The sequence below is a fragment of the Nyctereutes procyonoides genome, unplaced genomic scaffold (genome assembly GCF_905146905.1).
Source record: "Nyctereutes procyonoides isolate TBG_1078 unplaced genomic scaffold, NYPRO_anot_genome, whole genome shotgun sequence".
Classification (NCBI taxonomy): domain Eukaryota; kingdom Metazoa; phylum Chordata; class Mammalia; order Carnivora; family Canidae; genus Nyctereutes; species Nyctereutes procyonoides.
The window spans coordinates 7,143,434-7,168,560 of record NW_026575141.1 but is presented as its reverse complement, the minus strand read 5'-3'; the positions used below and the strand labels follow the sequence as shown (position 1 = coordinate 7,168,560).

Below are 25,127 nucleotides of genomic sequence, written 5' to 3'. Positions count from 1 at the left end.
ACTTTTTTGCTGAGAGATACATTCTCTCTGTTTCGGTAAAGCTGGCACTGCTATTTAGTTATAAATAGTCATAACATGCATGAGAAATAATTCTTACAAATTGTTTTAATATATTTTATGAACAATAACACAATAATAAACATAAAACTTTCATGCACTGTTAAATGTACATAAAAGAGCAACTTGAGATTCAATACGGAGTTCTATAATAAATATATCATGCACATACAGAGATATGTATGTATATGTACTTGCATGTATAAATAGGTATCTTATATATATTATATATAAGATATTATATATTATATATAAGATATATATATCTTATATATTATTGCACATGTTTTTTTAACCATGAACTTTGTTATCATCCCTAATAATAAGAACATAATTAGCAGTTTGGCATTCATAAACATCAGATAAAAAGTAGCTTCCCTATTTTAACCCTTATCAAATTTTCTTTGCCACATCTAATTATTTTATTTCACATAGGTCCACTTTCAAAAAGGCTTTTGCCAAAAATCTATTGATTTTCAGATTGGCATTAAAAACCTATAGAATTATCAAAGCAATGCTATGATAAATGTTGCAGAACAATAGATAAGGTCTCCTCAGGCTGCTACATGTAGTAAACTGTAGATATGTAATCTTACAAAGCACAATAGTAGTTGGAAATACAAGCTGTCTTTGTGCATTATTGAATGCAGAAGTGTGATAATTATCAGGAAGTCATTTCAGAGACAGTAGATCATCAATATCCCAGTTTTATTATTTTTTATCATCTGCTTCCTTTTTAAAAACTTTGGTGGTTGGTGCTGCATAAGCATACTACTATATTTGGAGATACAGAAAGTCAAAATGTATTAAAAATACCAAACCTATGTCTTTTGAGTGGGTTCAAACACAAGAAAGCACATGTGCATGTGTTATACACACACAGACAAGAATGATCTCCACCCTTCTGTATGTCGTCGTGAGCTTTTACCTACTGGCTAGGATAATGTATGGCTAGGAAATGAACTTGACTATTCATTTAGGAAATAAACTCAATTCTCATAGAGTTGTGATGGCTTTGAAAATCAAGAAGAGGAGAAATACTTAAATTATAGAAAAGAATGAAATACACATTAGAATCATACAACAGTAGATGAATATGTTTCGAGTTTATTTGAAGCATTTAAAAGCACCTTCCTGCTTACAGAGGAAACACTGCTGTTACAGTGAGTGATTGATCCTAGGCCCTTCACTTCCTATAAATAGTCCTATTTTACAGTTGTCGAAGATGTGTTCATGAATGAACTCCAATCCTTAGCTACGACTCTACGGCACACTCCTTATTTCTCTATACTGGAAGAAGCCCTTGTGCACTGATACCCCACCACAGGTTATGAAAAGGTGAAATAATTCCTTATTTAGGGATAAGCAGATGCTATGCCAACCACCCTTATACCCTGTTCCCTTTCTGGGCCTCTCTTATCCCTCAAGTTCAGGATCAGCTTCCTGCTCCAGAGCCCCTTATCATTGGTGGGTGCCAGTACCACATAGCTCTCTGCAATGTCTCCACACTTTTCCTAAGAGAGCCTCTCTAGAGGGCTGCTGCCAGCCAGACACATTTGATGAAGCTCCTCCACCCTGCAGCCATCCTGCATGCCACCCCCACCAGGTCCTCATAAGACCTGGTAGGAGGAGACAAAGCCCTCTGTGTTGGTGACACCAGGGCAAGCAAATGCCCAGACACCTTTGGCATCACCCCCAGGGCCTGGGACTCCACTTAGGCTAGGCTTTCCAAGTTTTCTTGACATGGCCACTTCTAGGAACTGCAAAATCTGTGGGTCTTGGGCCTTGTTGACACCCCACATGTGTGGGGACAGCAGGCAGCCTGAAAGGCTGTTAAATGATCTGAACATCACTTTTGGGTACATTAACCATCTCTGGTATTGTGATTCAAAGAGGTAATGTAATATAAAGCATAATTCACTTTCATCAATCATAAGATCTCAACTTAGGATATGGCAAAGGTGATATATGCTTATTTTTAAGCTTAAATTAGTCATTCATGGCACACTCTGTCATTCCTCCTCCACAACACACACACACGTATACACACAGAGTGTACCAACACTTAGCCAATGAGTCTTTCAGAAAAGGGAAAAATTTCCCTAAATAGAGTACAGTCACTTAAAAGGAAATGAGGTCTTTCATTAAACCCCTCCAGATAGATTTCTTTATAGATATTCAAGATTTTCCATAACATTTTAAAGTTGAAGAAGGAATAAAATTATATATTTTCTAAAAACTACAAGACAATCAATTCTAACAAATCTTGTATTATAAACATAAAAATAAAGTGTCCCTTCTTGAGAACTACATACATTAAGGTAAATTTATATTGATACTTACTTTTAGATGAAGCTGATTGGTCCAGTGCCCGATGATTTTATATTCTGCACTTTTGTTGGTTATTTGATACTGAAAGATATCATAACGTCCAGGAGCATCTCCATTTTCATTAAAAGTGACAGGTGTCCCAGCACTACCTATAAATGTTTAGAAAACAATGTTAATAAAGTTTTAGTACGGTAGCCCACTGAGCTTATTTTTCTGTAAGAAAGAATGGTAGATAAAAATATATTGCGTGTAGTAAGAGATATGAAGATTGCAATCCATACAAGGTCATTCTCGATAGCATAATAGCTTCTAGAAGAAAAGAAATCCAGACATACATATAGGAAGAAGACATGCTTTATTATGCACATTAAAAAGTAAATGGTGAGTATCCAAGTTAGGCAATGTACATAACAGTTAAATAAATAGAAGTTGATAGGCTGAATATTCCATTCTGGCTACAGAGAGTGACAGTCAATAGAGATGAGTGTAAATGTCTTGAAGCATAATAAGAACTACAAACAGCAACCAAAATCTGGCAGGAGAACATCCTAGCCAAATTCCCTTGAGCTTTGCTTTATTCGGACTTGAACTCCACTCTGAAGCAGTTCCCTATTCAAACTCTCTTCTCAGCCCCTGCTTCTGTCATCTCTGCCTGAGAGTGCAACAATGTAGACCACTGTTGGGAACCTCCCAGGGGGTGAGACAGTGATCACAGAGAAGTCCCAACTCTGCTCAGATCATAAAAGTTCCTCCAGGTCACTGGGGAGGGGCAGCAGGATGCAAGAAATGTAGCATTTTCTGAACTCTCATTTCTCTAAGAAACTTTCTACTTTTCTCTTTTCTCGTCATAGCTTCTGCTCACTTTTACTTGCCCTCTTATTAACTGTTCCAGAATGACAGGTTGTAAAGGTACAAGGGGATGGCTACTCCCATGCTTCCTTGTTCTGTGGGGCCTCACTAAGGGAAGAGACCTTTCTGTTCTCCAAAAGCCCTTAGCTTCTCCCCGTTCCCCCACTTAGTCTTGCTGGATGACTTTGCTATCTCCACAAATTCACCTGACATCAATCCCTTTCTGTTGTGCCCATCTTCTCTCTGCAGGCCCCGTCCCCTGAATTTCTACAAGTAGAAATTTAAAATATCCTTTGTATGAATCTGGCCAACCCTGAAAAATGTAATTGAGTTGGCCTTTTGTCCGGAAAAAAATTTAAGTGACAAATGTCTCAATATAGCCATCGCTTGATTATGATCTACTCACAACACAGGTAAGAATATAAATATAAACAAATAAATCAATCTCTTAGATTTAGTTATTTCACAAATTTTGAAGTATATTAATTTTTAAAAGCTTTTTAATTGATGAGCACTAGTGGAGAAATGGAAACAAACAATGTGGGGCTGTGAGGTAACTTACACTTGTCAGGTATTGCTCTCAGAGTCTATATACCTCCTTGAATATTTTCTGTTCAATAAGAAATATGTTGGAAAAAGCTGTATTTTTATCACTAAGCATATTGAGCACTTCAACATGTTTTTGTAGGAAAAAATGATATATCCAATGAAGGTTTTATTTGCAAATGTTTGGCTCTGTTGAACATTGTTCTGGGGAAGAGCATGGGCTTGGGATTCAGGGACTGAGTTTGATTTCTGGCTCTGCCAATTACCTGCATGATCTGGGCAAGTCACCCTCACTAAATCTGTTTTCTCAACTGTCAAGCATGCATAATATCTGCAACCTCCCTGGGCTATTCCAAGCGTTACATGAGATGATGTAGGTAAAGCACTTAATGCATGGCTGGCACATGATAGGTGTGCAATAAATGGAAGCCATCGTTGTTATTATCTGTTCCCTTGCCTACACTTCTGCTCCTATGATCTACATTATCTTATTTCCACAATGCAAAAAGCAACACAAGAATAATTCATTTGCCTTTATGAGAAAATATTATAAATATTGTAAGTGTAAGCCACTCTGTTTATTGTCATGTTTATTACTTTCCTTCTTCCCTCTTGCTACAAAACTTTATCCATTTTCTTTCTCATAATGACCTGCACTACTGGGCAAGCAGGAAAAAAAAATGAGAAAGCTAAAAATGAAATCATTTGATTTAGCAAACTTTGGCACCCTTAAAAGAATGAATATATAGGACTTAAGTCATTGACCAAAATGCCACAGGAAATAGCAACTTTCAATAGAATCTCAATTATTCATGCTCACCTTTTCCTTTTCTAATTTATTTTATCAAGTATTTATTACAATCAATAAATGGAACTTTATCTTTGGATTAGAATATTATAGTTTAATTATTTAGGGATCAGTCAGATTACTGGTACATGTATCAGTTAGCCTTTGTTCACTGGAGACTTGAGCTTCTGACTGTATTCTCCATCCCCATTCCTGTTATCATTCCTGGTGGCCTCATCATCCACCTGGATGACTCAACATCCTGGTCTCTGTGTTGGCTGACTTCCTCACTTCCCATTATCATCCCTCTCATGCATCTCACCACCCACCATGATCACACTCGAAAAGCTGTCGTTTTCAGGAACTACATCATCTCCCAAATTTTACTCTCTGATTACCACCCTCCACCCTCACTGCAACAATTCTATGATCCCCTAAATCTACTGACTCATTCATTGCTCTCAGTTGGTCTTTATACTTCACCTCCATGATAGTTTGTTTACCTTCCTGTTCTTGCACTGGTTATATGGTCTTCTTCCAACCAACTTTATTTCTCTGCCAGATCACAATCCATGTTTGAACTCAATTGTATATCTCCTTTGCCTATATTCAAGCAGCTGAATGTTGTTTGAGATAATCCTAAAACTTTAATATCTGGAAGGGCCAGGCCTAGACTGAGGCAGGTGAGGTAACTCAGGCATGACTGGGAGAGTGGGTGCCTCCCTACATTCTGCACATTAGGCTCCTCAGTTAGTTCATCTGTCCCAACCTGATGTCTGGTCTTACTTTAAATTCATGACCTCCGATTTCAAGGGTGTGTTCAACATTGCTCTGGAATCTTCCACACTTTCCCAACTAGTCTACCTCCCTGCTCTGGATGACTGACTGTTTCAGGCCTCACATATCCAATACCTTCCTGCCAACCCACCATCACTTCAGCTTGTCTCATCCTTTCTCACTGAGAAAAAGCAGCAAGAGACAAACCTCCCTCATCTCTCCACCACAAGCCCTGCAAGATCCCTACATGTGCACTCATATTAATCTCTTCCCTCCTGATGAGGCGCACATCCACACTCATCCTTCCGGGTTCAGGCATACTCCTCCCCTGGTGCAAGGACCCCCATGCCCTCACTCACTTCCCAGGCACCTTCAGGTTCTTTTTTTTTTTTAAGATTTTATTTATTTATTTATGAGACAGAGAGAGAGAGGTAGAGACACAGGCAGAGGGAGAAGTAGGCTCCATGCAGGGAGCGCGATGTGGGACTCTATCCCAGGTCTCCAGGATCACGCCCTGGGCCCAAGGCGAGGCTAAACCACTGACCCACCTGGGCTGCTCCAGGTTCTCAGTTCTCTTTTCTTCCTTGGACATCAACAATTTTTAGACTGTCCATATTATTCCCTTCAGTTGACAAATGAGTTCTAATAGCTCTCATCTTAAAAAAAAAAAAAGGCAAGCAAACAAATCCCATTACTGACTCTATTGCCTCATTTATCCACTCTCCTGTTTTACTAACAGGACTTTTTATGTGAGCTGTCCATACGCTCTCTATTGTCTTATTTCCCCCTAACTCTTCATACCATTTTAATTTGAAATTTAACCTCATATCTCCACCAATGAGTTTCAAATGTATACATCTAGCCCTGAATGCAGACTTGTCCAACTACTTGTACCTCCATTTGGTTGTTTGATAATCATCTTAAACTTAATGCATCTAGATATGACGTTTGATTCTTTTCATTTCCAAATATGTTCTTCGTAGTCTTCCCTTTTTAGTAGTCAGCTAACAACAATCCATTCACTCAATCAAATCAAAACTAAGTTAAAACCCCATATCTAACTGTAAAATGAGAAAAAATGAATGTAAGCTCTGGGCTTTAATTAATAACAATGTGACATTATTGGTTTATTAATTATAGTAAATGTACTGAACTAATTCAAAATGTTAATAATTGGAGAAACTGTGTATTGAGTGGGGGTGAAATATGAAAAATATCTGTACTATCTTCCCAGTATTTCTGGAACTCTAAAGATGTTCTTTAAAATTTAAAGATTTATTTATTTATTTGAGAGAAACAGCATGAGCAGGGGATGGGCAGAGGGAGAGAGAACCTCAAGCAGACTCCACACTGACCATGGAGCCTAACACCAGGCTTGATCTCATGACCCTGAGATCAGGATCTGAGCCAAAGCCAAGAGTTGGATGCTTAACTGCTTATACTACCCAGGTGCCCCTAAAGCTGTTCTTTAAAGAAGTTTAAAATAAACTAAAAGAAAAATGATGAAATGATCTTAAGCAATACATTCTGTGCAACCCAATATATGCAAAATAGTATGACATCAAAATGTAACCGATATAAAGAATATTAATGAGGTATTTTACATGTTTTACATTCCAAATCCTCAAAACCCTGTGTACTACCTACAGATCATTCCAATTCAGACTAGTATTTCAAGTGCTCGATAGCAATTCATATCAAACTGCATAGGTCTAAAAGACAAATTATTTCAGCAGTCATTGCTCTAACCCTCCATGCATTGAAGAAGTCCACTGCTGAATCCTTTGGATCTCCTTTTCAATTTCAACTGGGCTGAATGCTTCTGGCCTCCACTTCAAGTAAACTGAACCCCCTTTCACTAGTTTCTCCCCTAAAGAAGTGTGGATCCACCAAAGTCTGACCCAGGGCTCAGTGGATACCAAATCCAGAGACGAGATCCTAAAATAAAATCCCAAATGCTGGGTAGCCCCGGTGGCGCAGCGGTTTGGCGCCGCCTGCAGCCTGGGGTGTGATCCTGGAGACCCGGGATCGAGTCCCACATCGGGCTCCCTGCATGGAGCCTGCTTCTCCCTCTGCCTGTGTCTCTGCCTCTCTCTCTCTCTGTGTGTCTATGGATAAGTAAATAAAATCTTAAAAAAAAAAAATCCCAAATGCTCTGGTAGTAAAAACAAGCAAAAGCCTACATCGAAGGTATTAACAGATTCTATCTCCAAAACATATCCAGAATTTACAATAATTTATTCTCTGCCTGGCAGCCAGAGTGATACTTTGAAACACAAATCAAATCATAGGGCTCCTCATCTTAAGATCATACAGTGGCTTTCCATCTCACTTAGAATATAACACAAAATGTTTATCATGGCTTTTAAGGCCTTATTATTTCTCCAGTCTTACTCATTTCTTTAATTCATCCACCCTGGGCTTTCTTTTTTTTCACCCTTGTTTTTTCAAACACATGAAGTTTGCACTAGCTCAGGACTTTTGTGGGTTTTTTCTTCTCTCTCTCTCTCTCTCTCTCTCTCTCTGTGTGTGTGTGTGTCTCCAATATTATTTCCATTTGAATATTTGCATGACCAGCTCATTCTCATCATTTATATCCCAGATCAAATATTACAGTGATATGTTCTGTGAGATCACCATATCCAAATTAGCCTGCTTCTGCTCTCTATCACTCATTCTTACACACATTGTTTATTTCCTTCATAGCCCTTATAGGCATAAATATGTGGTTTATATAACTGACATATTGTTATATTATAAGTTCCATGACTGTGGAGCATTTTCCCATTATATTCCCTACAACATGTGAGGCATAGACTGTTGGCTAAGCACCCAAATCCATTTTCTCTTTCCTTGGTCACATAGCTTGGCTACATTTCCAATCTTCCCTATAGTTAGAGGTGGCCAAAGGATTAGCTCCAGTCAATGGAATACAAGTTATAGGTCTAGCCCCTCATTAAGAGGCTCTTGAATGGTCTTCCATGATCATTTTGCTCTCTGACTGGCTAGAATGGAAATATCATGCTGGGAAACTAAGGAAGCTACATGTTAAAGATGGTGGAGCTTGCATCAACCTGGATTCCTGTGTGTTTGGAGGAGGTCTTTGCCAGTAACTGGTTCATCCATCCATTCATCTGGTACTATTACCTGAGTTAAAAAAAAATTCTATCCTTTTTGAGCCATTATAGCTTGTGAGTCTACTTCTTACAGCAGACAATCATAATACACTATTTCTAGAAAAGTGGGTTATCAATAGTTATTAAATGCAAAACTAAAATTATGTTAAATTTGGAAAAATATGCTTCACTTCATATCCCTATATATAGCTTTAAGAATAAGAATTTTACAACTGAGTATCAAAGCTACTGGCATGGATCAGTAACTACTTTCAGATTTTCCTTTAGAGTTGATATTGATTATTGCAATCCACAAGGCTAAAATAAAGGTGGAATCCAGAATGTGTAACCATACTCCAGAATTTCACTCATTCACCTTGACTAAAGTATTCACTTGGATTTTTTCATAAAAACTAAATGTAGAGATGCCTAGGTGGCTTAGCAATTGAGTGTCTGCCTTTGGCTCGGGGCATGACCAGGGTCCCAGGATCGAATTCCGCATCGGGCTCCCTGCAGGGAGGAGCCTGCTTCTCCCTCTGCCTGTGTCTCTTCCTCTCTCTCTCTCTATCTCTCATGAATAAGTAAATAAAATCTTTTTAAAAAACTAAATGTAAAAGTATTAAAAATTTATGTCTACTTTTACGTTTTTTGTGTTAAAAATGGTTTTCTTTAGCTAATTGCTTTGGTGTATGAAATAAATAGGACAAGAAATGTGGTTGAATGGCATTTCTAATTCTTTCAGCCAAACCCTCCTTGATTTTTCCATTAAGAAATTAAACTGACAATAGTATTTTCTCTTGTAGAACTGTCTTTATGATGCTTGCATTAAGTTGCTTTAATAATCCAAAGTGTCATTAACATTAATGAACACTATTTCAGAAATAGAAATACAATCTATAATTGCTTTGATAGTATTCAAATAAGCTGATTGAACTTTCAAAATAAGAAAAGATCTATTATTTAGTGATTCTCATCTCAGGGAAGTGGATGAATTAGGAAGTTTAAATAAAATCTCTGATAAGAAAAGTGACCAGAGAGACTACTAAAATATCAAATGTTTGATTAAAGGAAAAAATGGAAAAGATCATGTAATAATTAAGCAAGATTAATACTACTTAAGAGGATTTTGGGAACAAACTAAAGTGTGTGGCAATACTCTGATTTCAGTATATTTTCATTCTCTAGCAAAAAATCTTTCTTTATCTTGAACAACTTAAAACTTCTCTTGCTTCTTTTCAGGAGTATTTAATATCATATATATATTTATCTGTATACATAATTTCCATTATGTTATTAACTAATCATTACACATATAACAGTAGTGAATACATTTATTAAAGAGAAGTATGTGAGTACATATATTCCTGCCTTTTCAAATTTGCTGTGCTAGGAAGAGGTCTCTGACTGTCTAGTCCAATGTGTTGCTAGAAAAGAAGGACACTTTTGCCATCTAGATTTAAAATTGTCAAATTTATCAATTTTTATAAGAATGCTTACTATGAGAGGTGCCTCAATAGTTCAATCAGTTAAGCATCTGACTTTTGATTTTGGCTCTGGTCATGATCTCAGGGTCCTATTAGGAGACTGCCTAAGATTCTCTCTCCCTCTTCTTCTGCCCCTCCCCAATACACATTCTTGCTTTCTCTTCCTCTCAAAAATAAACAAAAGAAAAAGAAAAAGAAAAAAAGAATGCTTACTATTTACAAATTTCATTTTTGATATTTGCTTTTTTAAGAGAGAGAGTCGGGGAGGCAGAGGGAGAAGGAGAGAGAATCTTCAAGCAGACTTCTTGCTAAATGTGGAGCCTGCCTCAAGGCTAGATTTCACAACCCTGAGATCATGACCTGAGTCAAAACCAAGAGTAGACACTTAACCAGTTGAGCCACTAGGTGCCCTTGAAGCTTTTTTTTTTTTAATTTAGTTTTTTTAATAATAAATTTATTTTTATTGGTGTTCAATTTGCCAACATACAGAATAACACCCAGTGCTCATCCTGTCAAGTGCCCCCCTCAGTGCCCGTCACCCATTCACCCCCACCCCCCGCCCTCCTCCCCTTCCACCACCCCTAGTTCGTTTCCCAGAGTTAGGAGTCTTTATTTTCTGTCTCCCTTTCTGATATTGCCTACCCATTTCTTCTCCCTTCCCTTCTATTGCCTTTCACTGGCTGGCTCAGTCAGTAAAGTATATGACTCTTGATCTCAGGGTCATGAGTTCAAGTCCCATGTTGGGTATAGAGCTTACTTAAAAAAATAAATCTCTAAAAGCCCTTGAAGTTTCATAGTAAGACTGATACTGGTATGGCAAGAGTGAACTCCCTCTTCTTTCTTCTCAGAAGTGTTCTGATTTCTCTTTGCTTTATCTCCTTTTAGAACCATTTTAAGTTCCACAAACAATGCTGTTTAGATTCCTGGAAAATATATGGAATCTAGAAATCAATAGGGAAGATTTAACATCTTTACATCTTCCTATTTGTGAGCATGAATTGTGCCTCAGTCATTTGAGTCTTCTTCTGTAGGTTTTAATAAAGCTTTATAATTTCCTTTTCATAGCACTTAACCATTTTTTGTAGATTTATTCCTGGGAATTAATATTCTCTGATACCACCATAAATGGTGTCTTAAATTATATTATCTACTACATTGCTGCTAGTATATAAAATGCAGTTGATTTTTTTTCCCTATTAGTCTCATGTCTACCACAGAGGTTCTCAGTGGGGGTAATTCTGTCCCCCAGGAGACATCTGTGTTTCAGAAGAATACATGTGCAAGGCAAATCTGTTTCAAAAGATAGAAATATTGATTATTCAGGAAGGGTAGGATGATAAGTTGGTAATGGGAATATATGTTTGAGTATAGCTATTTGTCAAAATCCTATTTTTTGGGAGAAGGGGAGTATTTTCATAAGTGCTTATTACATTCTTTGAAATAACCAAATAACTAACAAACTAATAAATGAAAGTGGACCTTGCATAGGTCAATAATAAGCATGTGTCATGAATCAAGGAGCCAAGAAGAAGAAAGAGAAAGAGATAAGGAAAGAAAGGAGAGAAGGAAGAAGACAGAGAGTAAGTGAGCAGAGGAAGGCATTAATGAATAAATGAATGAAAGAAAAAAAAGGGAAAGATTCACATCCAAATACAGCTTTAAAGGAAGGGTTTATTGGAAGACAGTGCTTTAACTGTTGTGTAATTCTGCGAATTAACTGAATGTTATATTTAGTCTTGTTATTATGCCCTTGGAGAATATGAATCCTCCCTGTAGGTTTATGCACCCCAAAAAAATGGGTCATATACAGAATTGCCTTCACCCAATTCTCTAAAGCAGCTTTTCTGTATATTTTTAGGTTGTGTATTAGTCAAACTTATGTCAGAATTCTCAGTTTATAAGATATTACTGACTGGGATTAGAATCACATATTTTTAAGCCAAAATGCTTAATTCACTTCTTCATTATGAAGATTTTTTTTGGAGAGTAAAATAAGGCTAAACTTTACCTCTTAACAGTTGAGTCATAACTTTATTTCTTGCTGAATGTCAAATTGTTCTTTTATCTTAGGTTTTAGTTTGAAATATCATTAATGTACAGTCTTTCCATGTATTTCAGATTTAATATTTCATTAATATTTACAATTACAATGAGTCAATCAAATACAGATAACTATAGAAACAGATCTTAAGTGTTTAAAAAATGGATAAAATATCAAATTAGGAGAGGTCTACTATTTTTGACAATAATTTATGTATTGAATTTAAAAAAGGGTACTACATCATTTATTTATAATCGACCTGATTTTCTCTAATTACACACACTGTCAATGTATATTAGGACACTGTGTTAGATATGGATTATCTACATTACCATAGGGATTTAAGGTGTTTCTATTTGATGCTATACGCATAACAATTTGGAGCATAATTAAAAGAAACAGTAAAACATATAAGTAAAAAACTCATGGTCTGACTTCAGAAGCTGACCTATCAAACAGATAAAAACAGGTAACTATTAAATATTATATTTTCAAATATATATGAAACATTTAGAAAAACATTATTTTCTGCTGAAAATGAAATATGGATAATTATTGTAAATCTTAAGTCATATTGACTAACCACTAGTCAATGAAACTTGAAATCTTGAACAACAGCTATAAAAAAATTAAAAAGTTAAAACAACACCAAGAAAGAAAAAAAATTTTAAAAGTCTGAGAGATTTAGCAAAAACAAATAAGCACTCATGTTAGCTAACTCTTTAGTAAAAGAGAAAACTACAACTAAATTTAGAGCACTACTTAACAGAAAACAACATATTTCAAAACCTGAAGGGTAGATTAGTAAAGGCTATCCTCACAGGGAAGTTTATAGAGAATTAAAATTTTTTATTCTTACTCAAGTCCTAGATGTATTTATATTAAAATTTATAATCTCGGGATCCCTGGGTGGCGCAGCGGTTTGGCGCCTGCCTTTGGCCCAGGGCGCGATCCTGGAGACCCAGGATCGAATCCCACATCGGGCTCCCGGTGCATGGAGCCTGCTTCTCCCTCTGCCTGTGTCTCTGCCTCTCTCTCTCTCTCTCTGACTATCATAAATTAAAAAAAAAATAAAAATAAAAATAAAATTTATAATCTCAAAATGATAAATGTTTAAGCATGGCATCAAATTAAAAATATTTAAAGCATAACTGATAATTTTAATAACATAAAAATTAAAAATTTCTGAATTTCAAACAATTCAAAAGAATCAACCGATAGAAATATAACAAGGGATTAATATTAAGATTCAAGGAGCTCTTGCATATAATAAGAATAATTTATCACTATAAAAGTAAACAGAAAATTCTGAAATTAAATAGAAACAATTACAGTACAAATATATGTAATGTTTCATCCAACTAGAAATAAAAGACATTAATGTGATAATGATGTTCCCATTTGGTCCAAGAACAAATATTATAGATGAAAGTAGAGTAAAATTGACACTTTCATGTTCTGATGATAGTTTTTTTTTCTGATGAAAATTTAAATTGATACAACCATGCTGGAGGCAAATTTTCAAGAATTAAAACACACTTTTTCTTTGATCCAAAAACAGAAATTGATGCAATGAAAATGGGCAGATGACTGTACAAAGACATATGTATAAACATATTAACTGTGCTATTGTTTCTCTATTCAGATAATAGAAACAATTGGCAATCTAAATAGACACAGATATATAAACCTTTAGTCCAGTGCTCTCTATTATGGGGAAAATGGGAACAATATAAACTTACATCAATCAGGCATGGATAAATAAAATGGAAAAACATGTAGCCTTTAAAATTATAATAGAAATGCATATAATGAATATAGATAGATTTAATGGTATGTTTTTACTTTAAAAAGGATTATGCCTTTTGACCTAATGGTCAGCCATTAGGATGACCATATTTTTGAAAATGGAAAGTAGCAAAGGTTGATCAGGTTGTGGAGAAATGGAGCCTTTATACATTGCCGTTAGAAATGTAAAAAAAAAAAAAAAAAAAGAAAAAGAAAGAAAAGAAATGTAAAATGGGGGACACCTGGGTGGCTCAGAGGTCGAGCATTGAATAAATAAATAAAATCTTAAAAAAAAAGATTTTAAAAAAAAGAAAAGGATGATACATGACACAACCTGCATGAACCTTGAAATCACTGTAAATGAAGAAACCAGTCACAAAATGCTGCATATTGTATGATTCCATTTATATAAAATATCTATAATAGGTAAATTTATAGAGTCCAAAAGTAGATTATCATTTGTCAGGGGCTGGAGGGAGCAGAGAAAGGGGAGGGACTATTGTTAGGCATGATGTATCTTTTTGGGGTGATGAAATATTCTGGAATTAGGTAGTGATGATGATCACACAATCCTGTGGCCAAGCTAAAAACTTCTAAATGGTCTAGTTTAAAATGGTGAATTTTATGATATGTGAATTATGTCTCAATTTTTTAAAAGTTACAGGTTAATACAAAAATAGTAATTTGAAAAAATACATGCATTCCTATGTTTATTGTTTATTGTGGCATTATTTACAATAGCCAGATTATGGAAGCAGCCCAAGTGTCCATTGACATATGAATGGATAAAGAAGAGGATATATATTTTTTATATATGTATATATTTGTATATATAAAATGGAATATTATGTACATAATATATAATGGAATGTCATATATAACATACATAATATTATATTATTCATATATATTATATATACATAATGGAATATTACTCAGCCATAAAAAGATGAAATCTTGCTATTTGAAATAACATGAATAGATCTAGAGAGTATAATGCTAAGTGAAGTAAGTTAGAGAAAGAAAATACATGATTTCACTCATATGTGGAATTTAAGAAACAAAATAAGGAGCAAAGAAAAAAGGAGACAAACTAACAAATAGATTCTTTTTTTTTTAAAGATCTTATTTACTCATTTGAGAGAGAGAAAGAGAGAGAGAATGAACAGGAAGAGGGGCAGAGGGAGAAGAAGATTCCCTGCTGACCAGGGAGCCTGTTGTGAGGCTCAAACCCAGGGCCCTGGGATCATGACCTAAGCCAAAGGCAGATACCTAACCAACTGAACTCCCCAGGTGCCTCTCCAAAACAGATTCTTCACTGTTGAGAACACACTGATGGTTACCAGAGGGGAGGTGGGGAGGGGGGTGAAACAGGTGATGGGGTTTAAAGAGTACACTTATTACAATGAACACTGTGTAATGCATAGAATTGTCGAATCTATGGATTTGACACTATATTGGAAACCTGAAACTAAGATAACATTGTATGTTAACTATACTGCAACTGAGGTTTTTTTTAATTACAGGTTAACATATAACATCCTCTTGTTTTATATTATATATGTATTATATAGGTAGATGGACAGATAAATGAATGGATGATCGACAGATGATGAATAGATAGAATAGGATATAGATACCTATTTTGAAACAAAAGCACTAAAATGTTATCTTTGCATAGCAAAATGAATACTGATCTACATCTTTTATTTATTTCCTGCAAAAAGTCTTATTTGTATTTAAAAAAACAACAGAGAAACAACAAAAAATCTATTTACTTTAAAATATAGGAAAGACAGATGACCTGGAGAAAAGAAATAAACATGTCTTTTGGCTAATCCTATATTTTATATCAATGGCTCATATACACAGATATTAGCAGAAGAAGAAATAGCTCTCAGAACTTGATGACAACAATCTTCTCCCCTCTACAGCTGAAAAGAAATAATGGAGAGTCTAGTTCATTTACCCTGGTTCTGTAAAAAAGAAAATAATAATAATAATAAATAAATAAATAAATAAATAAATAAATAAATAAAAGAGCAAATTCACCATCAGGTCATTCAGACAGCTTCTCTGAGAAGACCTCTAATATTATTCCCTTATTTTTGTCTAAAAGATGTTAGCACCTGGAAAAAAAAAGGGGACATATGTTCAATGATTAATGATAATTAGCACTGATGTTCCTCAAGATCTTGATATCATATGTCTGGGTTTGGGTCTGCAAATATAAGCTAGTTGAACACCTGAATGACAAAATCTTTTTGATTAATATGAAAATAGCTTTTAGGGCAGCCCCGGTGGCGCAGCGGTTTAGTGCTTCCTGCAGCCCAGGGCATGATCCTGGAGACCCTGGATCAAGTCCCACATCAGGCTCTCTGTATGATGCCTGCTTCTCCCTCTGCCTGTGTCTCTGCCTCTTTCTGTCTCTATGAATAAATAAAATCTTAAAAAAATAGCTTTTATACAAATAACTACATGGTACAAGCGAGCATGCATATTAATCAGGGATTTATGTCTCCATTTTATATATAGTTCCGTTTAGCCTTTATGTCAATGACAAAAGAACAATAAATTTCTCATATTTTCTAGTATGTTTATTATGAGTATAGGAAGGGGCAACTCTTTTACCTTAAAACACAAATGTAGGTTTTAAATCTATGCTTATAGAGGTTTTATCTGCCAGCATATTATTTATTATAGTTTTATGCTGGAATGCCATTAACATTTGTCTTAATTAGGAATAAATTCCTTGGTTGCATTAAAAAATAGAAGAAAGTGTGTTATTCATGATCATTAGAGAAACAACCTGTTGCCATTTTAAAATTCTATTTTATTGAAAGACATTGGATTAAAAAGCTAATAAGGGATTAGGACAAAGCAAAGTGTTTTAAAGTGGTTCTAAATATACCTGTGAAAACAAAAAGCTAGTTCTATGCCCAGGCCATCATCACCTGTCTCTCTTTTTAGCTGTGCCTAGGATTTCTGTATCCAAGTACACGGTACCACTAAAGTTAAGTCATGAGGGGCATCTGACACCCCTTGAGAATTTTTCTAGGCTTTGCCTATTCTTTCTTATTCGTCAACTTGAATGGGTTTCCTATTCCCACAGACTCTGAATCTTGGAATCTCATTTTCCCTGTTCCCTTTGTATCTCAAAACTCAGCTCCAGGCTATTCATCTCAGTGTTGACTTAAAATCCTATAGAGGGATCCCTGGGTGGTGCAGCGGTTTAGAGCCTGCCTTTGGCCCAAGGCGCGATCCCCGGAGACCGCGGATCGAATCCCACGTTGGGCTCCCTGCATGGAGCCTGCTTCTCCCTCTGCCTATGTCTCTGCCTCTGTGTGTGTGTGTGTGTGACTATCATAAATAAATAAAAATATTAAAAAAAACCCTATAGAGATCTGCCTCTCATATTTGCTACTTCATATAAACTCAAAAGTAGTATAGGACAGTGCTTTATAACCTAGTCTGATCTTCCTAGACACCCAGAACCAGGCTCCTGTCAACTTCCTCCCCGTGGCTTTCCTAGGGGAGATTGTACATTGTCATCAGCTCCATTGATATCATCCCTTATTAATGGCTGGACATTGGGAATATACACAAACAAAAGTCTATCCTTTACTTAAGATGATCACTGAGGTGTTAGTGATTTTATCTTTAAAGTGGTGATGTTAATGTTGACTTTTCATGATAGAATGTTAAACGACAAATATGATAGTCACTCCAAACAGCTATCCCAAGGGAGAAGGATATAGTGGTAGAAAGTGCAAAAGCTTTGGAATCAAACCTGCCATAGCTATGTGATCTCTGAGGAACTATCACTGTGTATGCTCCCTCTTCTGAATGAGATATCACCTACATCATAAGGTAGCTGGAAGATTAGAAAATAAAACATTTAAAAAAACATAGTATATTGTCAATGATCATTATAGTTTTCATCCTTCAGTGCCATGTATATGAATGTAGAATAGATCAATAATGTTATTCAGCCAAATTAGTAATTAACTAAAAAAATTATCTTTTTCCCCATTGATTTAATCAAGGGTATAAAAAATTTAACCATGTTGACATTTCATTTTCTACACTATGAATTCCTATTTGAGAAGAGCTAATGACATAGCTATTTATGTTCGTATTGTCGATTAACATTAAATTTCTGTACTTTTCTCTATATTTAGCTAATTGAGGAACTGATCTGTTGAATCTCACCAAATTTAAGAAAATGCAATAATCAAAAGCATTAAACCCACCTGACCCTTTACTTTGGGCTTTATTGCCTTCTGTTGAGGCCCAAGTTTGTTCCTATGAATAAAACTAAAATTTCAGTGTATTACAGAATATATTCCTTCAAAAACAGGAAAAAAATTTACATCAGATAAACTCTGCAGAATCTATTTTTTAAAATATTTCCTATTATGAATCTCACATTTAAAACATACCTCTACCTATGAACTCTGGTATAATACTAAAATTAGCAAGATAGGTAAAGTAGTATATCCAAATGTTTAATGCCTGTGATGTATCTGCTCATCCCTTCACATATAGGGAGGAAACCTGATTTCTTGAATTGTACTGGCTGACACTGGGATCATAGGCACACCTATTAGAGCACCAGACTAATATCATTCAGCTCAACCATGAGTTGTTCATTCACTATAATAATATGAGGAAACAATTTCCTGCTTTGGTGAAATAACATAGACTTCCTACATACATGCAAGTATTTACATATTATAAACTCAGAAAACCAGGGAATTGAATAGTGGTTTTTAGGGGTTGGAGGGAGGGAGAAATTGGGAGGTATTGGCCAAATGGTACAAAGTTTCAATTATGCAAGATAAATAGGTTCTAGAGACCTACTGTACAACATATGGCTTATGGTAACAATATGGCACTGTAGACTTAAAAACCCCCTAAGAGGATAGCTCTTAAAATTGCTCTTACCATAATAGAAAAACAAAAAGCAGTAAAAAGAACAAAAAGAATGAAAAGCAGCAGGAGGGAACTTTTGGATGTGATGAATACGTTTATGACCTTGATTATGGTAATGGTCTCACTAGTGTACACTTATCTCCTAACTCATCAAGTTGAATACATTAAATACGTACAGCTTTTTGTATGTTAATCATACCTCCATAAAGTGGTTTCAAAAAATTCACCACCAAAACCATAAACATTTTCTTTGTGAGAAAACTGGTATCCCAGGTTAATGGTGATGGCACTTTCCAATTTTTTTTAATTCATAAGGAAAAGTTCTATATGTTTTCCAAAATAAGTGTCTGTAAAGATTAATAACAAAAATAGTCTTTGGAAATTTTATGAAGCTCTGTTTTCCTTCCCTTGAAATTGCTAAGTGCTTTATGCTTTCTGATTTAAATGTCTTCTGAAATTGAGCTCTGGGAAGTTGATAGAAGCACTTAACTTTATGACTTAAAAAAAAACTCAGAAACTTAGATATACACAATATATATTTTGCATTTTTAAATCCTGAGAATAGCCTAGGAGAATAGTGTATATAATATATACTAGACAGCAAGATCCTGCAAGTCCCTTTTATCTAAAGAAAAAAAGTCAGGAGGCATACTTCTCTTTTTATTCTATCATCTGAAAACTTGTAGAAATTCTATCTCTATCTGTTGGCTACCTCAAAATTAACTAATTTGTCCTCATACCCTAATTAAATTCAAATACAAAATGCGAGGTTAGAAAAAAAACAGAAGCTCGATAACTGAAAGTCACTTTAAAAAATTGAGTGCTTTGGGACTCTTTTACCATTCAACAATATGAACTTTTGTAACCAAACTTCTTTGCATTCATTTTCCATTCCATTTAACTTATGTCATACCGGTTTCTAAAGTTCCTCATGATCTCAACAGTAATGACATGATTGAAACAGTTATACCAAATCTGAAGGATAGGTTGCAATGCTACCTTGCAACAACGAGTGATTAGTTTCTTTCATTGGGAAAGGGGAAAAAAATTAATGCTCACATTTTCTTGGTCTATAGTCTATTCTGTGTGTACCAACAGAGGAAACTATGTCCAAGAACCAATATACAATAAGTTATGCTCCACCTATTTATTGCCATTTAAAAACTAAGCTCATGCTACTGTCCATCTTTGTCATCAAAGATAGGAGGAAGCAACATATCAAGTAGCAAATGAAAGGAGTTGTGTATTATTAGTCTTAGAAACAATGCTGATATTTTTACTTTTTAACTTAAAATATTCATTATAGAGGTATTTGTATGTATTGTAAAGAAAATTTGAAAGTAGGGATGAGCGACAGAAAGAAAAAGAGAATAAAAAGAAAATATTTGTCCATATAGTGACCTTTCACCATTTAGTGACAACCATGGTTATTGCTTGATCTCCATTCTTTCTCATTATATCTACAGCTATTTAAAAAACAATAAGGTTATACCATCTATGCATTTTTAAATCTTTGCTTTCTTCAATAATTACTGAAGAATATATATGATATATTATACCAATAACACATCATATAATGATAATAATATATCAATATATTAAATAAGTACTTTATAAATACATATCAATAATATATCATATAACAATAATCATGGAAAATTCTCTATGTCAATACATAAAGATCACTAATATAACTTTATTGGCTATACACTTATTATGTTTATATATGTACCAATTTACTTAACTAATCCTACACTGGCAGATATTTATGGCATTGCCAATTACCTGGTCATATAATGATACTGCCTCAAAATCTCATGCTTACTTCTTTGTATAATATTTTGTTTTAAAATTTTCTTCATCTGGAGTTGCTGTGTCAAAGGGTACACATATTTCAAATTCTTTTTAGGAACTTTATGTTTAAATAAGCAATGTCTACGAATAACCACTGATTTTTATATAACATAAAAATGCCTCAAGACTTATTCTAGGATGCTAACACACACACACACACACACACACACACACACTGTTCTCTGTCCTACTTATGTGGTCTTTATTTTTTTTTCAAAGATTTTTATTTATTCAATCATGAAGGACACACAGAGAGAGAGAAAGGCAAGACACAGGCAGAGGAAGAAGCAGGCTCCCTGCAGGGAGCCGGAAGCGGGACTAGATCCGGTGACTCCAGGATCATGCCCTGGGCTGAAGGTGGCGCTAAACCATTGAGCCAACCGGGCTGCCCTGTGTGGTCTTTAATATGCCCACAAATGACCTGGGATATTTTTAAAAGGCAGATTCCAACTTGGTGGCTCTGGAGTGTAGTCTAAGTGTCTGAGGTTCTAACAAGCTTCCATCTGATGACAATTTTGCTGATCTGCAGACCATGAGGTGTAATAAGAGCCTACAGATATAACAATGGATTGTTGTAAGATCATCAAGGAAAGTTTTCACCTTCACATCTGCACATCACTGATAATTACCTAAATTCCATAGACTCTTGGGGGGTCTATCAATGAGCTTTATGGAATTTTTACAACACCTTTAACAGTTAGTAAATAGCATCCATGTGAAAATGCATTATTCTGGAGGAAATAAGTACTTTAATTCAAAACTCATAGGAGTCATGACACTAAAAAGCTTGTTGATGGTATTGTATTGTGCTTGATGGAATGAATACAGACTGGTCATGTTGTGTTCCATTTTCCCACTTTGCATGCTAGATCCTTCTTCCAAAGTCTTTCCGAAAGAGACACTGTGGTAGTTAACTCATTGCCCTAATCCACATTCACTACAGGTTTCTCTCTTAGTGCATCTATGTGGCACAACATGAATTATCTATCTAAAGATAGGTATTTATTGGCTTAAGAAATACATCAATTTTAAACACATTTGAAAGAATTTAAATTGCTCTTAAAGTAGTCTCCTAAAAAATGAGTGGAAAATATCAGAAAGCGAGACAGAACATGAGAGACTCCTAACTCTGGGAAATGAACAAGGGGTGGTAGAAAGGGAGGTGGGCCGGGGGTGGGGGTGACTGGGTGACGGGCACTGAAGGGAGCACTTGATGGGATGAGCACTGGGTGTTATGCTATATGTTGGCAAATTGAACTCCAATAAAAAAATAATAATAATTTGCAACCCCCCCCAAAAAAGGAGTCTCCTCCAAAGCCGCTATGAAGCATATGGATGTCAGCTCAATATTGCTGAATAGGAACTGCCAGAATTATAACTGGCTCATACTTAAAGCATTAGCAACAGTCCAAAAGAAGCCATGCATTCCTGTGTTTTTCAAATTGGGGTGTCAGTTCTATTGAGAATAGAGGGATGTATGATTTATGTTTCTCTCAGGAAGATGCTTCTCCTGAGAGAAACACATTCTGAATTGAAAACCTATTTTCAAAATAGTCCCAAAACCTAGGGTGGGGAAAAGTTTATGTTAACCAACAAAATGAAAAAAAACCACAGCTCTTTGAGTAAACATTATCATGTAAACATAAATGACTATGGATGGATTCTTTTTCTGGAAATGGATGGTGGTGATAGTCACACAACTATGCAAATGTAATTAGCGTCACTGTTCACTTAGAAATGATTAAAGTGGTAAATTTTGTTACATATATTTTATCACAGTTTTAAACAAAAAAAGTAAACAAATAAATAAAGACTGTGGGCCTTTCCAGATACCAAACAACTAAAAAGCAAATACGATAATGGCTTAGAAATTGTTGCTTTGCTCAAAAAATGCCTGTTTTTCCTTATATAGAAAATAACGACTTAAAACATTAATGTCTCCCTGAAATGTGTGGCTAGAAAAGAAGCATTCACTGGTTGTTTAGGCCAAATTTAATTTGGGTAATTATGTTTTTGCTGCTTCAAAGTCCCCTAAAGTCTCTCATAATCCATGTCACTTCTATGCTTAATCTGTTTATAGTAGTCTATGCTCATTCAAGTAGCCATTACCATCTGCCCCTAAAGTGGCTGCATTTCAGCAGGAGGGTACATGATTCCTCTATTCCAAAAGTTCCCAACATGAACAATTATTCCCCTGAAGTTTGAGGATGAAAATTTACCTGGAAGCACCTGTGAAAGAAATGAAAAAAAAAATCTTCATAAAGATAGATTATCGTTAGCAGTTACAATGTTAGCCCCCTCTTCCTCATATCTCAAATTTGGTTTAATCCATATTTTTGCAGGATCGAAGTACACTTTGAAAAAAATAAAGCATTTCATATCACACTTTTTTCTGTAATAGGAGTATGTTTAATATTGTATTTTTAAGAAATGATACATTTACTATTTTGAAAATAAACTTTTATCAGGTGCTAAAATATATTTTTTGTTTGTAATCCCGGCTTGCCTAAATATTGTTTGATTTTAATAATACTTCCCTTTCTCTCAGTTATGTCTCTATAGAGAGCCAACTCCATTCATAAACAAAAGAGATGCACCTTAAATGACCCAGACTCCTCCAGGTATCTCCCTACTACTCTAGCACAAGGTAGAAAATTCCCACCATTAGCATAATTATTTGGAGTATGCAGAAGGTGATGTATAAAATACAGTAGGATTGCTCTGAGAGGCCAACCCACTAATTTGTCAGTATATCAGCACAGATAATTTTACCTTTAATCAGCTCAGTGCAGGACTCTGATGATATGATGCATTAGGGACAGTGGGTTTCTCTAGGAAGATAGTCCAGAGTATTGAAGGGCAGCCTGGGCAACTATGCACAGACAGCAAGAAGACACTACACTGTGACATGGAAAGCCATAAATAGTGCCAGCAGGACCAAACTGCAATTGTCAAGTACTGATCACTAGTATGTGCCTAAGATGACATGCACCTGCTTCATAACTTAGTCTACCTTGCTTCTCTGCTCTATTTATAGGTGACACTATAGAATGTCAGCAACACTCCATCTAGATACTTTGGAGTTACTCATGTCAGTTTCTTCACAGAGTACGATCTTCAACTTCTGAAAATTCTCCTATATATCCTTCCTTCTCCCCTGCAGTCCTTGAAACCTGATTTTGCACATGAGCTTTCTGATTGCTCACTGTGGTCCTCCAACGACCAGAGTGATAGCTCTGAAATGAAATACTCATCAAATTGAACTATTCAAAAATTTCAGATGCCTCCCTATTGCCAATAAGATAAAGGGCAGTTTTGTTTATCTCATATCATGAGCACCCCCATACTCACCTTGGTACTCTACTGGCCTCACTGCCTTTACTACCTCACTGGGCACTGAATCTCACTGCACAATCTGCTCTGGCTACACTGTCTATTGGAGCTACACACTAGATTCCCCAGGCAGAGCATCCACTCTCCCAAACTTGCTCAAGCTCTTCAAACAGCCTGAAATCCACATTAGTCTTTTCTTCTGCTACTGAAGTCCCAATCCCCTTTCAAGTTCTTGTCCAAATGCCACTTTAGCACTTTGCTTGCTTCTCTATTTATTGCATCTATTTTATTTTGCATGGAAGTGCATCTGCTGACCATGTAGTACATCTATTGTCTCACACACTATGAACTGTATGAAGTAAAGATACATTCCTCTCATCACATGGCATAGTGCCTTACACAAAGCAGATGTGTAACAGCCATTTATTCAATTTATTTTTAGCAGTGGATGGTCCAAAATCCCAGAGAAGAGTAATCTAAGAGGAGTAAAGGGGAAATAGAAGAGACTTAGAGACAATGTGTCACAGGTATTCCACAGGCTTATCTCTTGGCTTCAGTGTACCTCCCACAATAGTTTTCTGAATAGCCTCATTACCCTAGCAGGGGGGTCCATAAACCTTCTGCAAGTCATTCTCCAGAAAGACTAGCTCATTTTGGAGTTATAGCCAAGCAAGAGGAAGCCCGGCAGGGGGGCATTCCTTTCCCTCCAAGCCTAGCAAGGGTGATGTTCCAAAAGCAAAAGGTAAAACCTGGCTAAACTAAAGTAGCACGAGAAGGGCACAAACAGGAGACAACAATATTAACACCAATCATGGTAAAATTAATAATGTAGCAATACCTAGATTTTCATTAGCTTCCAGTAATAACTTTGCATCGAGCAGGCTCAGAAGCTGTGATGTGAATGCGACCTTCCGCCAGGAACCCAGAGCTCTCTGGTCGGATGATGTGAAGGATCATTAACCACATCTTGCTGAAGAACATTATAGGTTATAAAAATGTCATCTAGACCATGCCGACAAGCCCATCTGTATTTAAGGCTGAATCCCTTTGAGATAAAAGCACTCCATGTGGCTCAAATGGGGCTGTGATTTCCGATGTCAGAAAACTATTAACACATAACCAGAGCACACAGGCTGTAATAGAGCAGGGGAAGGAATGTGGGATATGAAATCTTTCCAATTGCCTCACTTACAGCCTAAGTACTCATCAGAAAAGTACATCTTAGAAAA

At 35.8% G+C, this 25,127-nt stretch overlaps 1 protein-coding gene across 3 annotated transcripts in view; it reads right to left on the bottom strand.

Annotated features, from left to right (window-relative positions):
• The window catches only part of GRM8 (glutamate metabotropic receptor 8), a 745,814-nt gene that overhangs the window by 132,943 nt on the left and 587,744 nt on the right, over positions 1 to 25,127 (bottom strand). For all 3 annotated transcript variants that reach the window (XM_055307451.1, XM_055307453.1, XM_055307452.1), the window contains one exon: positions 2,401 to 2,537. In XM_055307451.1, coding sequence (XP_055163426.1) covers positions 2,401 to 2,537 — 137 coding nt within the window. The remainder of the gene's footprint in view (positions 1 to 2,400; positions 2,538 to 25,127) is intronic.